General features: G+C 55.1%; 1 protein-coding gene across 1 annotated transcript in view; it reads left to right on the top strand.

Moving 5' to 3' along the window:
* Ttc28 (tetratricopeptide repeat domain 28) overlaps positions 1-16,778 on the top strand; it is a 444,103-nt gene that overhangs the window by 363,699 nt on the left and 63,626 nt on the right. Inside the window, 4 exon segments of the mRNA XM_074060812.1 lie at positions 8,557-9,898; positions 11,061-11,584; positions 14,705-14,814; positions 15,825-15,954. Coding sequence (XP_073916913.1) covers positions 8,557-9,898; positions 11,061-11,584; positions 14,705-14,814; positions 15,825-15,954 — 2,106 coding nt within the window.

The raw sequence follows: 16,778 nt of genomic DNA, 5'->3' as shown, positions 1-16,778 counted from the left end.
GAAATGGAGCGTCACCCTGCGGCACTGGCCATCCCACTTGATCCTTTGTAGTCTTCTGAAGTCGGTGAAAACCAGGGCCGGGGCCGGGGTGGCTTGCGGTGTCACACGTGACCGAGAAGTGGCAGAGCCAGACTTCCCGATCACAGTGCCTGCCGCCATGTAGCTGGGCTGGCCCTCCTGGGTCATTAGAGCTGGAAGAATGCAGCCCTCGGTGTTCCGCCAGGAACAGCAGGCCAAGGTCACGCCAGCTGAGCGCACAGCGGTCGTCATACAAGGGTTTTGATTGTTTGCTCGTTTACACCTTGTTCCATTCCATAAAGGATTTTATTTAGCTTATGATATAAGATGGTGATGCAGGAGAAGGCAGAGCCCAACATGCAGCACACCCGGGCCAACTCACATCGTTGTTATTCTAGAGCATCCTGTCTGACTCTGAGTCTCCTGTCCCAGTGGCCTGGCCACCGCCGTTAGGGAGGACGGGGCCTGGCACTTGCCACCTCCCCATCCATCACCGGCGCTCCCCTCACCATTCGTCCTCCCCACGGCCTCCAAATGAGCAGCCACCCAGGCCCAGGGATTTCTGCACACGCCACCTGGAGCTCTAGGCTGGCTTCCTATCACTGCTCCCATAGCCCCAAGCCTTGGGGACAGCAGCAGCAAGGGACCTTCAGAAACCAATCTGCCACCTTTGTCCCTCAGGGGAGTCCTGGAAGGCAACGCTGAGGAACCAGCGCCTCTGCGCAGGTGTCGCCACCTGAGGGTGCTGGGGAAGGGCAGGCGGGATGTGCAGGGCTGTCCCCCACCTTATCTGACAGGCTCTCCAGGTTGACATACAGGGGAAAGACGGGAGTGCCACTGAACTCCCAAACACATCCTGAACTCCCACGGGGGAAAAGAAGATAACAGGCCGTCACTCCGTCCGTCCTTCAGAGGACAGGCTGGCCCGGTGGGTGTGGAAGGAGGAGAGACAAATGTCATTAAACTGAAGGAAAGCAGGACAGCTGCGTGACGGCCCCAGAGTTCCCTGGAGGTGGCGCCCGCACAGGGGACGGCACTGCTGCTCTTCACAGGTCACGTGGTTCCCAAGTTGGCCTGGTCTCTGGTGTGTCTTCTCTGTTTGCTGGACAAATTCAGCAGAGTACCACTCAGGGTCCCTTGCTGTCACCGTCCCCCAGGCTGGGGCTGTGGGAGCAGTGACAGGAAGCCAGCCTAGGGCTCCATGCATGGCCCCGCTTTTTGGGGACAGGTAACACCCAAGGTTGCAGGTGGCGTGGGCAGAGATTCCTGGGTCTGTGCTGGTGCTGATGATAGAATAGGAACAGCCACAGGGTCACGTCCCCGTGTCACTGAGCTCTTGAGTCAGGTTGGTTCCAATACCAACCCCGCCCTTCGAGCTCTGGGGGCCTGAGTAAGTTCTAGAACCTTCCGTGTGTCTGAGACCAAAAGATCAATTACGTTAGTCAGCTTTTCATCGCGGTGACAAAATACCTAAGAAAACAACTTAGAAGAAGAGTAGATTTATTTCGGGTCACGGTGTCAGAGGTTTCAGTTCACTGGGGTCACTGGCTCCATCCCTGTAGGCCAGTGGTGAGGCAAAGCAACATGGCGGCAGGAGTGCTCACCCATGGCAGCCAGGACAAGGATACCCTTCAAAGAGTCCCCAGAGCCCTGCATCCTCCAAGCGCAGCCCCTTCCCGAGAGCCCATCCATGACCCGGTCCATGGAGTAATCCACTGATGGGGTTGGCACCCTGGTGACTCAGCCACCTTTCAACAGTGCCACCAGCTGGGCCTCTGGGGCCATTTTGTGGCCAAACGAGAAGAGCGGTCCTGCAGGATCGTCTGCAGGCATGAATGAGGTCGTGGAGTGAGAGCCGGGCACGTTTATGTCCTCCAGCAGAGCGTAGCCCTTGCGAAGACGCTGATGGCTGAAGTCACGTGAATTCTGGAACTAGCCGCTATTTAGAAATGTCACATCTTTGATGTCCTTGACAAAACACAGATGCTTGTCTCCAGGGATGTAAGTAGTTATCTACAAACACGTTTGACCAAACTCCAGCGAGCTGCACTTCCACACAGGGCATTTTACTGTCACTCATGTCATCTGGATACCAAGCAGGTCTGTCACACGCACCTCCTGCCCCGAGCTCTGAGAGGGAGGGGACCCAGGTCCTCTGGACACTTCTGCTGTGGCGGAGGAGCAGATCCAAGGCCCTGGGCTCTTTCCAAGGAGCCCTGGAGGAGGCTGCACATGGTGACAGAGGACCAGGACAAAGTGCCCCGTAGCCTCCCGTCCCCCCGCTGCACAGGGACCTGCAGGCGGCCTGGCTAGAGAGGCTGGGGGCCCGCCGAGCCCCCTCTCCTGAGGCCCCTAGACAGGAAAATGGGCTTGGGCTTCCCCAGCAGGCCTTAGCCACATGGGAGTTTCCAGAACCGAGGGGACACGGGCACAAGCGTCTCTGCCTGGCTTTGTTACTTAGGTCTGTGTCGTCCCCAGGTAGAGGGATATAATGGACCCGTGTTCACAACCTGGTCATCTCTCTCCCTCTCTCTCTGTCGGTCTGTCTGTCTGTCTGTCTCTCTCTCCCCACACACACCAGTAGAACGTTTTGAAAGCAACCATCCAACACCATCGGCCTCTTCCGCTATCAAGACCTCCATGTGGACATCTCACTGACGGGAACTTCATAAAGTCAGCTACTGTCCCCTGTCACTCCTGGCGACACTAATGCTGCTCCTTCTTGTGCCCTGCGTACCTAGTACAGCGAAGGCGCGGGGTTGCGGGGATTTTTGCCTGTCCTGTCACTGGGCCCTGGTCCCCGTCTTCACACCACAAGCCTGTGGGATGGCCCCGGCCTGGTGGCCGACCAGGACCAGGACAGAGCAAAACTCCAGCTGCCTGAAAGCAAGGGGGAGAGTCGGTCCCCTCGTAAAGCCCCATCTGGCTTCTGCACTCTTAATAATGGGAACGGTAATATTCTCAGTAAGAGAGAGAGCCCCCACTTTTTTCTGGGGGGTCCCCCGTGGCCCTCCTCTCAGCGCTGGCAGGAAAAAGGCCGCTGGAATTCCCCGTGTTGAAAACGCCAAACGCTTCAGTTTTGGTGCAAGCGATTTCCACATAGCTGGGTCTGGAGCTGCCACCTCGGTCTTTGCTGCTAAGGTGACAATAAAAGCAGGACGTACTGAGTGCTAAGTATTCTGAGGATCCCAGGTCTCACTATGGCCCTTTGAAGCTGGTACTTCGCCCCCTGTGGGGACCCAAAGGCCACCGGAGGCCTGCTGTGACTGTATAAATTCACAGCCACGTGTCCTTTCTCCACAAGCCCTGGCGAGAAGGCGGCTTTGTGAGAATCTTCTGGTCCACTAATCTTCACTTAGTCCCCCTCCCCGAAGCACATTGTCACCTGGCGTCCCTGCTGACAGGCCCACGGTATGTGTCCTTCCGAGTGACCGGCCCTGACGTCAAGCTGGGGCTTTGAAAGGAAGGACCAGTCCTGGCAGCTCCACAAAGGGGACGTGTGCCAGGAGTGTAATGAAATCACTTCCGTCCTGACTCCCCAGGCTGGCAGTGGCCGGGACGAGGGACACAGGGCAGCCGAGCGGTGCCCAGCTCCGGCATGGCAGGGCCATGGCCTCTGCCCTGGCTGTGTGCCGAGGGCTTGGTGTGCAGACGCCTGCTCTGATTCTTTCCAGGCCCTGGGAGTGTAAGATGAGGAGGCAGGGGACCACTGAGAGGCCATGAACAGAAGCTGGCTGGGGTCACCTCGTTTTGCCAAAAGCAGTGGGCAGCCACCTTCACGAAGCACTGAACCCTGGGCTCCCATTGCCACCCCACCTGGTCTATGGCATACTGACGCTTACCGTCTCATCCATTGCTTCCAGGTGATTTCCAGCCTGACCTTGTAGTTAGGAAGTGAACAATGCCAGAAGTTTTCAAGAAAGCAACAAAGGCTCAGAGGCTTGCGTGAGTGTCTCCAAGACGCTCAGCTGGGAGGGGTGGGAGCCCGGCTTTTGCAACAGGACTTCTGATCTTCCTTCTGTTAGCATGCCTTCCCGATGGATGCCTAGCGAGGTACCTGGAGGGTGGCCCGTCCTGTCCTCGGTGCGGGAGAGGCCTCTGACTGCGTTCTCTGAGGCCTCTCACCCTCTTTCCACGTTAGCAACCAACAAGTGGGTTTATGGGATTTAAAAAAAATCGCAATGAAATCCAAAGGGGGGGGTTACTTAAAGGCTGGGGAGAAAGGACTCAGTGGACCCAGGCACCTGCTGCCCTCCCCAGCTGGGGTGCCGGCCGTCACCAAGTGAGACGTTGACCCCCACTTTACAAAGGCAGAATCCTAGGTGACGGGGTGACAGGGAATAAATGATCGAATTTCTCTCAGGATACTTGAAAATTTGAAGACCCAAAGCTTCCTCCTTCGATGAAAGCAGTTGAGGACTTCATGTGAAATTCAGGTTTCTCTCAGCCATAATTTTTCATCATTAAAGGGTTCTGAGATGCCGATGTGTTATTTCACGTTGAGAATCTTACCTTCAGACAGAGTCTGAAAATGATCCCTCCAGCTGGCAGCTGGTGACATCCCTGACCCTGCAAGGGACCAGCCCGGTCCCCAGAGACATTACTGTGTCGGAACCACTGCTTTTATAAAAAAGGATATGTGTTCATTATAGGAAAAAATAGGCTGGTGGAGTGGTTCAAGTGGTAGAGCGCCTGTCTAGGAAGCATGAGGACCTGAGTTCAAACCCCAGTGCCGCCAAAAGAAAAAATATCCAAAATACAGAAAAGCCAGAGTGTGTGTGTGTGTGGGGGGGCACTAAACAGCCGATCTTACCACCCCAAGATTACCACTGTGAATATTTAAATAAATTTTATTCTGTATGTGTAAAGTACAAATGCAAACCTGTATGTAAACACTGAGTCCTCTTAAAGATTTTATTAAAATGTGTTGTTTTGTGACCATCTGTATCCCCTAAATATAAATTTCTTTACCATTTTAAATATTACCATTTTGTCCCATTATACAGATTTACTACATATTTATTTAGTTACTTTTACATTTTGAGGCTGGGTGTGGTGGCACACGCCTATAATCCTAGCTCCTAGAGGCAGAGATAGGAGGATCATGATTTGAGGCCAGCCTTGATCCCTGAGGCAAACAGGTGTCAAGACCTCTCATCTCAACCAACAAGCCGGGCATAAGGTGGCAAGCGTTTAATATCCCAGCTATGGGGGAGGCATACATAGGAGGCTAGCCCAGGGCAGAAACACCAAACCCTAAATGAAAAATAAACTAAAAAGGGCTGGTGGACTGCCTCAAATGGTAGAGTGCCTGCCTAGAAACTGCAAGGCCCTGAGTTCAAACCCCAGTGCCAAAAAAAAAAAATACACCGAAGAATTACCCCAGCTTAGTTACCGTCTGCCACCTCAGGAAGCCCTTCTTCTGGAAGCACTTTGAGTAATCAGCACCCGGCACATGGTATCATTTGAGCCACACTACCCCTCTCTAACAGTGATCTGCCCAGTACCCGGCACCCGACGTCCTGCCCTGCTCAGGACGGGCACACTCCCATCTTTGTCTCTCTCCATCTGCTGCCCACCACAAGGCTTGGCACACCACAGGGCACCCAAGGAACATCTGCTCTGTGAGTGAATGGATAGACAGATAGAGGATGAATGGATGGGTGGGTAGGTGGATGGGTGGATGGATGGATGAGTAGATGGACGGACAGACAGGTGGATGGATGGATGGATGGATGGATGGATGGATGGATGGGTGGATGGATGAGTGGGCGGACAGACGGATGGATGGATGAGTGGATGGGTAGGTAGATGGATGGATATGTGGATGGATGAGTGAGTGAGTGGGTAGATGGATGGATGGGTGGGTGGGTGGGTAGACAGATGGGTGGATAGATGAGTGGGTGGACGGATGGATGGATGGATGGGTGGATGGATAGATGGATGGGTGGATGGGTGGATGGATGGATGGATGGGTGGATGGATGGATGTGTGGATGGATGGATGGATGGGTGGGTGGATGGATGGATGGGTGGACGGGTGGATGGGTGGATGGGTGGATGGATGGGTGGATGGATGGGTGGATGGATGGATGGGTGGATGGATGGATGGATGGGTGGATGGGTGGATGGATGGATGGATGGGTGGATGGGTGGATGGATGAGTGGGTGAATGGGTGGATGGATGGATGGATGGATGAGTGGATGAGTGGATGGGTGGACGGGTGGATGGATGGGTGGGTGGATGGGTGGATGGATGGATGGGTGGATAGATGGATGAATGGATGGGTGGGTGGGTGGATGGGTGGAGGGCATCATAGAATCAGCAAGTTGCAGAGGCCGTGTTCGTTCTCAGTTCAGTTTAGACATTGTCACAAGGGCCTATCAAGGTGTTCTGAGTTTTTGTGCTTCTGTAAGTCTTGATCACAACTGCAAATCTTGCACATTGAAAAGCCTGCTCAAAACCAAAGGCCAGGAGGAGACTGTTTGCACACTAGGGCCTCTGCACCTCTTCCAGTGCCCCCCACTCCAGCCCCATCTTAGGACTGGAGTTACGTTATGACGCCCCTGCCCTGCAGCTGCAGGATGCCTGCGATACGGCTCTTTTGAACTGCTTCAACATGGTTGCTTAGTTTTGTCACCGTAGTGTGGTTTGCGAGGGTCATGTGGGGTGCCGTTACTATTGATGGTAAAAACAATATAGAGGAATTACAAGAAATTTTGGGACAAAAGTCACTCAAATGCCATCAACTATCAAGGCAGCTTTTTCTTTTTCTCTTTTTGGTGGCACTGGGGTTTGAACTCAGGGCCTCACACTTTCAAGGTAGGCGCTCTAACACTTGAGCCACTCCACCAGCCTTTTTTTGTGATGGGTTTTTGGAGATAAGGTCTTGGGAACTATTTGCCCAGGCTGGCTTCAAACCATGATCCTCCTGATGTCTGCATCCTGAGTAGCTGGGATTATAGGCATGAGCTACAAGCACCTGGTTGTATTGGGTTTTATTTTTATGCTGTTTCCCCACTTTATTTTTTATCTTTTCCATTAATTTTTTATTAGAATATGTTAATTTTCAGGGGGATTCATTGTGACAATTCCAAATAGTCTCATATTATACATTGGTTAGATCACCCCCATCGTCTCTCCCCCTCAACCCCCATCCCTGCCCCACTTAAAGCAATTGCAAAAGGTTTCTTTGTTCTGTTTCATAGAAGTGTGTGAAGCCCATCCACCATATTCCCTCACCTCCATCTCTTTTGTTCATCCCCCCCCACCTACAAGTGCCCCCCCTCCACCTATACCTATTTTACAGAACTGTCTTTTGTTATTAACATTTAAGTTGAAGTTCAAAGGCGTTTCTCAATGTGTCCTTGCTGTGCGTCCACTTTACTTTGGTCCGTTCAGCCCTTCCATTGCTCTCCCTCACCCTTTACCTCCCAGCCCCCATTTTTCATGTATTTTTAAGATAGGGTCTCACAAACTGTTTGGCCCACCTGGCCTCAAACCGTGATCCTCCTGATCTCTGCGTCCTGAGTAGCTGGGATTACAGGTGTGAGCCACTGGCTCCTGGCTGCTCTTTTTCTTTTTGCTTGATCCCCTCCAGACTTTATCCCTGTGCCCACCTGTACTATCCTGGCTGTTGTCACCTGGAGCAGTCAGCACTGTTTCCTGCCCCTCTAAGCTAATTTTTCCTGCCCATTTTTCTGCATAGCCTTGGTATTTGCCATTTTAATAAGCCCATAATCCTCCCTTGAGTGGAAAAACCAAAATGCTCTCACCTGGTCCCCAGCACTGGCCGACAACGGTTCTGATTCTCCCCTTGTCTACACCTGGGCAGCAAGACTCGCGACGCAGGTCACTTTGGTGTCTGCGGCCGGTTTCCCTGGGATGCTGCTTGTCCCTTGCACAGAGTTGCCAGGACTGAGTCGGGCCGCGTGGGAAGCCTGGGCCGCACTGGGCCGCACTGGGCCTCCGCAGCGAGCCGGTTTCAGGATGACCTCGTCAGCATAAGCCACGTTTCAATGTTTTATCTGCTAATTTAGTAGCACTGAAGTGGCCCTTCTGTCTTGCCTCATTTTGATTTCTTTGGTTATTAAAGGGAATTAGCGTTCCTTCCCCGTGGCTACTGTTTGTGTTTCTTTGGAAGTGAGTCGCCTGAGGTCTTTGCCCGTTTTACTAAATTGCAGTCTTTGTTTTTCCTTTTGTAAATCAAACCGAGCGGAATCTTCCCTCGAAGTAACCATTAATACGTTTTCCAGAGTTCCCTGTGTCGTTTGCCTTTTAATTTCCGATTATTTATTTGTGGCATAAAAATGCGTGTTTTTGTCATCAAGTCTGTCACTGTTTTCTTTCCTGTTGCTTTGAGGCTTGGGAAGCTCTCCTCCCTCTGCGGAGATGATAAATATTTAATCCCACCTTCTGTTATTGTAAATTCTTTATTCATCTGGAGTGCATTCAGTAGGAAGGGAGTCACAAGTCACTTTTTTTTTTCTTCTAAATTGCTCATCAGCTATTCCAACCTTCTGTTCCTCTGTGCCTCAGGCATCATCCACCAGATGAAAGGTGACTATGACGCCGCCCTGAAACTCCACAAGGCCCACCTGTGCATCGCCCAGGAGCTCAGCGATTACGCCGCCCAGGGCCGCGCTTACGGGAACATGGGCAACGCGTACAACGCCCTGGGCCTGTTCGACCAGGCGGTCAAGTTCCACCGGCAAGAGCTGCAGATCTCCCTGGAGGTCAACGACCGCGCCTCTCAGGCCTCCACACACGGCAACCTGGCCGTGGCCTACCAGGCCCTGGGCGCCCACGACCGGGCTCTGCAGCACTACCAGAACCATCTGCACATCGCCCGGGAGCTGAGGGACATCCAGAGCGAGGCCCGGGCACTCAGCAACCTGGGCAACTTCCACTGCTCCCGGGGGGAGTACGTGCAGGCTGCCCCCTACTACGAGCAGTACCTGCGCCTGGCTCCCGACCTGCAAGACATGGAAGGCGAGGGGAAGGTCTGCCACAACCTGGGCTACGCACACTACTGTCTGGGGAACTACCAGGAGGCTGTGAGGTACTACGAGCAGGACCTGGCACTTGCCAAAGACCTCCACGACAAACTGAGCCAAGCCAAAGCCTACTGCAACCTGGGCCTCGCCTTCAAGGCCCTGCTGAACTTCAGCAAGGCCGAGGAGTGCCAGAAGTACCTGCTGTCTGTCGCCCAGTCTCTGAATAACTTCCAGGCCAAATTCCGGGCCCTCGGGAACCTGGGGGACATATTCGTCTGCAAGAAGGACATCAGTGGTGGGATCAAATTCTACGAGCAGCAGCTGGGCTTGGCTCACCACGCAAAGGACAGGAGGCTGGAGGCCAGCGCCTACGCGGCCCTGGGCTCCGCCTACCGCACGGTCCAGAAGTACGACAAGGCCTTGGGTTATCACACGCAGGAGCTGGAGGTCTACCAGGAGCTGAGCGACCTGGCCGGGGAGTGCCGCGCTCACGGCCACCTGGCCGCGGTCTACATGGCCCTGGGGACATTCACAATGGCCTTCAAGTGTTACGAGGAGCAGCTGGATCTGGGGCAGAAGCTGAAGGACCCGAGTCTGGAAGCCCAGGTCTACGGTAACATGGGCATCACCAAGATGAACATGGCCGTGATGGAGGAGGCCATTGGTTACTTCGAGCAGCAGCTGGCGACCCTGCAGCAGCTCAGCGGAAACGAGTCGGTGCTGGACCGGGGCCGGGCCTACGGCAACCTGGGGGATTGCTACGAGGCCCTGGGTGACTACGAGGAAGCCATCAAACACTACGACCAGTACCTGTCTGTTGCCCAGAGTCTGAACCGGATGCAAGACCAAGCCAAGGCTTACCGGGGCCTCGGAAATGCACACAGGTGAGGTGACAAAGGACCAAAATGGGGGAGACAAGCAAGGCCTGCAAAACAGGGCTTCCGTGACAGTCGTGGCCGTTGCGTGTCTCTGTGGCAGCTGGCTGACTGCAAGGCGTCTTTCACATCCTCCAGCTGATTGGTGCAATGATTCTTCGAATTAAGTAGGAGATATTATTCCCCTTACGGGAGGGAAGAAATAAGGCAAAACCCAGAGAGGGTGGTTTCTTGCCTGAGTTCACACAGCTTGCAAGAGGAGCTGCGAGTCGAGGCCAGGGTGCCCTAGTTCCAAATGAACTGCATTTTTGTTAATTTTTATTTTTGACTGCGTTAAGATGAGCAGAATCAAGTTGTGAACAGATTAGGAAGGCGAAGGATGCAGGTGAACCGATCTTTTCCGGGTCACTCCAGTGTTTTATTAGCGCAGCCCTCGGTACCCACCGATGACTTGGACCCTGTTACGGTGCTTCTAGGAAAAGCCATCTGCTAACTTGTCCCAGGATGGCTATCTGAATAGTCACAGCAGTCCTGTGTTACTGTGCCAAGGGAGAGGGACCCATGTGCCCTACACAGCTCATTTGATCTGCCACCCGGCCCAAGGCTTTTCCCCCTCTGAGCGTGTCACCTCTGTGACGACCCAGTGTTGCTGGCCAAAGGGTGCTGTCCTCCCAGACACGGGGAACCCGCGAAGGCGCCCCTGTCTGCAGAATGTACGCCCTCACCAGAGAGGATGAGGTCTCCCCGAGTGGAGGGAGGGCGGGCACCCCCGGGTGCTGCAGAAACTCTGGGTGAAAGATTTATAGCCACTGGAAAGTGACTTCAAAACCATAGTCTTAAGCGGTAGTAGAAATCGGGAGGCCCGAGGAAGCAGGCCGTTCACCCGCCATCATTGTACCTATTAGTGTATTTTATGTGTCCCCGGGGTGAGCATCCCGTGGAATGGCCAGCTCTGGGGAAGGTCACCGCACGATGACTTCTGAATTGCTTTCCAGTTTATGAAATTCCTCTGCATCTCACACTAAGGGCACGCGATAGATCTTAGCTGGGAGAGGAGTTAAGAGCTCTTATAGCGAGTGACAGTGACAAATGCTTTTCATTTTCTCGGGGGCTTTTGCGGGCCCGCACCTGCAGGGAATGATTTCATTGCGTTTCTGTCTGCTCCCCGCAGGGCGATGGGAAGCCTGCAGCAAGCCCTCGTGTGCTTTGAGAAGAGGCTGGTGGTGGCCCACGAGCTCGGGGAGGCCTTCAACAAAGCCCAGGCCTACGGCGAGCTGGGGAGCCTGCACAGCCAGCTAGGGAACTACGAGCAAGCCATTTCCTGCCTGGAACGCCAGCTGAACCTTGCCAGGGAGATGAAGGACCGGGCCCTGGAGAGTGACGCGGCCTGTGGCCTGGGGGGCGTCTACCAGCAGATGGGGGAGTACGACAGAGCCCTGCAGTACCACCAGCTCGACCTGCAGATCGCAGAAGAAACCAATAACCCCACGTGCCAGGGCCGGGCCTACGGGAACCTGGGCCTGACCTACGAGTCCCTAGGCACCTTCGAGAGGGCCGTGGTCTATCAAGAACAGCACCTGAGCATAGCCGCCCAGATGAACGACTTGGTGGCCAAGACGGTGTCCTACAGTAGCCTTGGGAGGACTCATCACGCCTTGCAGAACTATTCGCAGGCAGTCATGTACTTACAGGAAGGTAGGTGACAAGGCCCAGGGTGGCCTCTCCACTTGAGGCTCAGGGAAAATACAGTTTGAGCTGCCACCTCTGTGTGGAGTGGACTGAGGGTCTCACAGGTCACACCGCCCAGTGTTACAGTGTCCCTTACCGCCAGGTGTTCCATTGTCCAGAACACCTGGCCAAGCTCTCTGCATCCCAGTTGTCTTGCTCTCTCCGGGACGGCATAGGCCACTTGTGAGCTGTCCCAGGGGCTGAACCCCTCCTGGCTTGTGAGATGCTCACACAGAGGATCTGATCGGTGACACCACAGGGTCACAAGAAATGCCCACGGAGTCCTGTTGTCCCTCCAGAAAACACCACACTTCAGTTCTGACATGACAGCTGACATGACACCCGAGGTGTCTGGCAGTCACGGCAGTGGTCAGCCAGGCGTCCCCACCCCCCACCCAGTGCCATCCCCATGGCTCCTCTTCCTCTGCCGTTGTACCCCAGTTACCTGGGCACAGAGGGGCCTTGGACGTGCCCTTCTTTACGCTGGGGTGGCAGGCATGCAGCTCCCTCCCGCCTCTAAGGCGGGGACAGTGTGACACCCTCCACCGGCTGGTGAAAAGAAGTGGTTGCCATTTCAAGCAAAAACTCTCACTTTGAGGGTTTGCGTATGTAGTTTATTTAATCTGATTGAATTCCTGCAGTAACCTTGCGAGGGGTGTCTTCTCATTAATTACTTTATTTTTGCCGTGTGTGCTCGACACTCGCTGCTGCCCCATCCCAGAGGTGCCTGCTTGTTCCTGTCCTTGCAGCTAAGTCACCTGACACGCCGATCCTGACCTTGAGCTGGTTGGTCAGAGTAAGGCTCAGTCTGGGGTTTCTGACCCCAGGAACCACACAGGACCCTGCCCGGAGATGCTTCTTAGCTCACAGGCACAGCTCAGGGTTGCACAGCTGGACCCCATTACCCCTGGCCCCAGCTGGGACACCTAGAGAACAGGTGACAAGGTGAGAGGCCGATGCTCCCGGTCTTGCTTGGCTGAGCAGGCCCAAAGCACCATTCCTGTCCACAGGTGGCCTCTGCCTCGTGCACTGGACACTTTCGATGGTGGCTTTTGGTTTCCCGAACCTCAATTGTGGTAAAATTCCAGCAGACTCAGGGTGTTTTCAGTTGAGTTTGTGACACGCTGTTCAACTCAGGCCAGCATCTGACTGTTTCCTCGTGGTCTGTAGCCTTCCTGAAACGCTGTCTCCATGCAACAGCTGGCTGGCCTGAGACGCTGTAACAATTCTGTCTTTGTGGAAAACTGTCCGGGTCATTTTTATTGCTTCCTGTAGTCTTGTGGAGCCCTCGTAGCATCTCCATGGCTGTGTTCTCTGGAGAGCCCCGCAGCCCATGTGCGGACACCGGGTGCCTCTCGTGACCTCTGGGCTGGCTCAGGTGCAAGGCACCTGGACAGTGCTTTTGGGGCACCCTGAGTTGGGTCCACAGCCTCTTGCAGTGGAGGGACCAGTTTAGGTGACACTCACCCCGGACTCTGCTTTCAGAGGGGAGAGGATTGTGACTCGGTCCCGACCCAGGGCAACCGATGTCACAGGGGTGCAGGTCTGAGTCGCTCAAATAATTTCAGCAGGGGACTCGGGTGGGTGGCTCTGGTCGGAAGCCACTGCTTGTCCTCAAGGGAGACGAGAGTTTCGTGCATTCCCTTGGGGGCCTCGCAACCTCAGCCCGGGATTGCTGGGGAGCCTGGGTCAGGCTCCTGAGAGCCCACCGCACACTGAGGCTGGGTGGCTCAGGTCCCACACCCCGCACAGCAGAGCGAACCCTTCACAGCTGGGTCCCGGGCTGATGGCCAGCGGGCGTCCTCCAACCCTGCTCTTCCAGACATGCTTGTGGCAGGCGGCAGGGGGACTGGTTTGCCCAGGGAGTTGTACTTGTGACTCAGGGCCAGGCCTGGCGGGACGTGTGCCTTGAGCAGTGTGGCTCCCCGCTGAAGGTGAGCGCCCTGTGTGTTCCAGCTTCCCTGTCACATCTTCGTGTGAATTACTTGCAAATATTTTTGTTAGCCTAGGGACTGAAACTCAAAGCACCGTCTCTGAGCTTCTGACTCGTGTGCGTTTTGAAGTGCGCACTGTTTCAGCACTGCTTTTGTCAGTCTCTTGGCTGACTCAGGTCTCTTTTTGGAGGTCAGCAATTGCACAGGCCCGGCATGCTCAGCGGTGGCTCCCAGGGCCCTCATTAGATGTAAAGGAGGCTGTGTCTTCAAACGTGCGGTTTGCAGGACCCCCCCCCCCACCCCCGCTGTCTCCCGCACAGGCTGGCTGCTCTGTACAGAAGGCGCCGTAATGAGGGCACGGTGAAGCTGAGATCGGCTTAGCGACCAAGACAATAAACGGCTGCCTTCAGATCTGGCTCCCACAAAGCCCTAAAGGTGGCTAGTGTCCTGAAACCTAGAAGCTCGCTGTGGGTAGGTGACCCGCACGGCAGGCGCCCGTCTGAAGACCATTCAAGTGAGGACAGGCTCATTTAAGACGGTCCACTCCTAAGAGCACTTTGTCGCAGCCCCGCTGAGACACTTCAGAGCCCAGGCTTAAAGGAAAGGCAGATTGGGCACAGAAGGGGTCGCAGTATTGGTGACAGAGGCCAGTCAGGCTGTGCGCGCACGCACGCGGCTTTCGGGAGAGCCTCGCCGGGTCCATCAGCACCGATCGGACACTGGACCGCTCTCGAGATAGGAAGAAGTGTCACCTCAGCTGCTGCACTTGACCGTCAGGAAAATCTGTTGCCAGCCTGAGGATCAGGGGAGAGAAATTTATCAGCAGCAGTTTTCCTTTGCGACTCTAAGGGTTTCGCATCCAGGAGGGCAGCTAGGTCAGGTTCCATTTGTCTCTGCCTTGCAAGTCTGTCCCCTGCTGTCACCGTCGCCTGAGCTCCTGCTGGGCATCTCCCCAGTGTCCAGGACACAGCTGTGCCACTGTGGAGTCTGACGGGGACGCTTGTCCTGCCTCTGCAGCCGATTCGGCTGGCGTCCCGCGTCCCCACTCACCTTCTGGAAGCGTGCTAACGTTCTTCACGTCCACCTGAAGCAAGATCTCTTTCCAGGACTCTCAGTCCTCTGTGTGTCTTTAAATTTCTCTTTCCGATTTCAGGTTTAAGGTTAGCCGAGCAGCTGGGACGAAGAGAAGATGAGGCAAAAATTCGTCATGGGCTTGGCCTGTCCCTGTGGGCCAGTGGAAACCTAGAGGAAGCCCAGCACCAGGTGAGAGCTGAACCGGGCGCGCGCACCTCCCAAAGCCGGAGGACCCCGGATTCCTGTCCTAGCTGTGCTTGGCACACACGCTGTCCAGCCTGGCCTAGCCAGAACTGCGAGCCCCGATAGAGTTGTCCGGAGTGCCCTTGGATTTCCCGTGGGTTTCTAGTCGCAGCGATGGAGACAACCCCACTGTCCTCCCTGACAGTAATGTGTCCCCGTTTCTGCTTTGCACTTGAGCCACTGAAGAGCCACCCGTTGTCACAGAGGCTCTGGGAAGTCGGAGGATCCCTGGCCTCCCCTGCTGGACAGGAGGAGTGCGGAGCCGGCCCTTCTGAGCTCACACTCACCCCTTAGCAGCGTGAAGGGTCACTGTGGGCTCTGCCAGGCGCAGGGGACCAAGGAGAAGCAAACTGAGGCTGTGTCCCACAGGTGCCCACGAGGCGGGAGAGCCCAGTGACACTGAGCGTGTGCCAGCCTCCTGGAACAATGTCACACTGTGCTCTGAAGATGATTAAAGTCAACTGGAAGAATTAATTCTGTCATTTCCTAGTTGTGGAAACTAAAACTTTTTATCAGTGTAGTGATTGGTCACTTTCAGAGTACTTTCTCTCATTGGGTTCATTCCTCAAAGTACCCTGGGACGTCAGCTGACAAGCGTCCCCTTGTCAAGGTGACGACTCTGAAGTCACAGGACACACGAGGGAGAGGGTTGGGAGCACACCCCTCTCTCGCTGTCTCCTGGCCTGAATCCTCGTCCTACAAGTCTTTCTGAGTTTGGATGAACTCAGAGCCGCAGGCCGGGGTCTCCCTCTGGCCCTGGAGTGAGTGGGTGGGTGCAGCTGCCCTGGGAGCCTGTCCACCAAAGGCCTGGCCTTTAGTGGGCTCCACAGTGCTGGGCCACCTGCAAAAGGTGACAGTGGGGCTGCCTCTGTCTCACTGTCCCAGCCTCGTCTGGCCTCTAACTGGTGGGACACTGGTGTGAGGAGATGGGTGACGTTCTCTGCCTCTCCTTACAGCTTTACAGGGCATCAGCCTTGTTCGAGACCATCCGGCACGAGGCGCAGCTGAGCACGGACTACAAACTCTCTCTGTTCGACCTGCAGACGTCTTCCTACCAGGCCTTGCAGCGGGTGCTTGTCAGTTTAGGTGAGATGCGTCTGAGCCGCTTAGCGACGGTTGTCACTTAAGACTGAACCCCACACACACCCAGTTGTCGACATCCATTTGTTTATTCAGCGAAGGTTTGCAGAGGGCCTGCCAACATGCAGAGTGCCAGCCCTGGGGACCGTAGTGAGGACATTCTTAGCCCGGGGAGAGACACAGGCAGTGAGTCCTCAGCTAAGGTGAAAAACCTGGGGACCTAGACCCCGGGGAACAGAGCTGTGTGGCTGCAGGCCCAGAAAGTGTCCCCTGTCTGCAGTCACACGGGCTGCAAGCTGCCGACTAGGGAGGACAGGGAGGACAGGGACGTTTTTTCTCATTGCCTCTCCCGCTTCCCCAGCCACACGGCCTTCGGGGTAGCTGCCCAAGGCCTGCGCCCTGGGCTGTGCCACTCAGATCAAGGGTCGTCCAGGCCTGCGGGCCTCGTGGCACCAGGCAGCCTGCAGTTCCCCCGCCGCCCCTTCCAGTCCCTCTGTCCCTTCCCAGAAGAAGGCATGTCGAGACCAACAAAGATGTCAGAGTTACATGGAAGGCGTTTCCCTAACCTGTGCATCCAGGAAAGCCCACGTTTCCTCTTGGAAAAAAACTGAATGTAGTCACTGCCCGGGATTATGAGTTATTATCCATTGTGATCACGGTGTCAAGGCTGTGTGGCTTTGTGGGGCTGGCTTTCCAGGGCGCACAGAACTCGTGCCTGCTGTTTCAGTTAATAACTTAATAGAGAGAGAGGAGGCGTTTGCACTCAGCCACGTAAATCCCGCTTTCTACAGATGCCCGACAGCAGGAAGCAAGGCGTCCTGGAAGTGCTG

This window comes from Castor canadensis, chromosome 18, assembly GCF_047511655.1.
Source record: "Castor canadensis chromosome 18, mCasCan1.hap1v2, whole genome shotgun sequence".
Lineage (NCBI taxonomy): Eukaryota > Metazoa > Chordata > Mammalia > Rodentia > Castoridae > Castor > Castor canadensis.
This window is presented reverse-complemented; position numbering and strand designations above follow the sequence as displayed.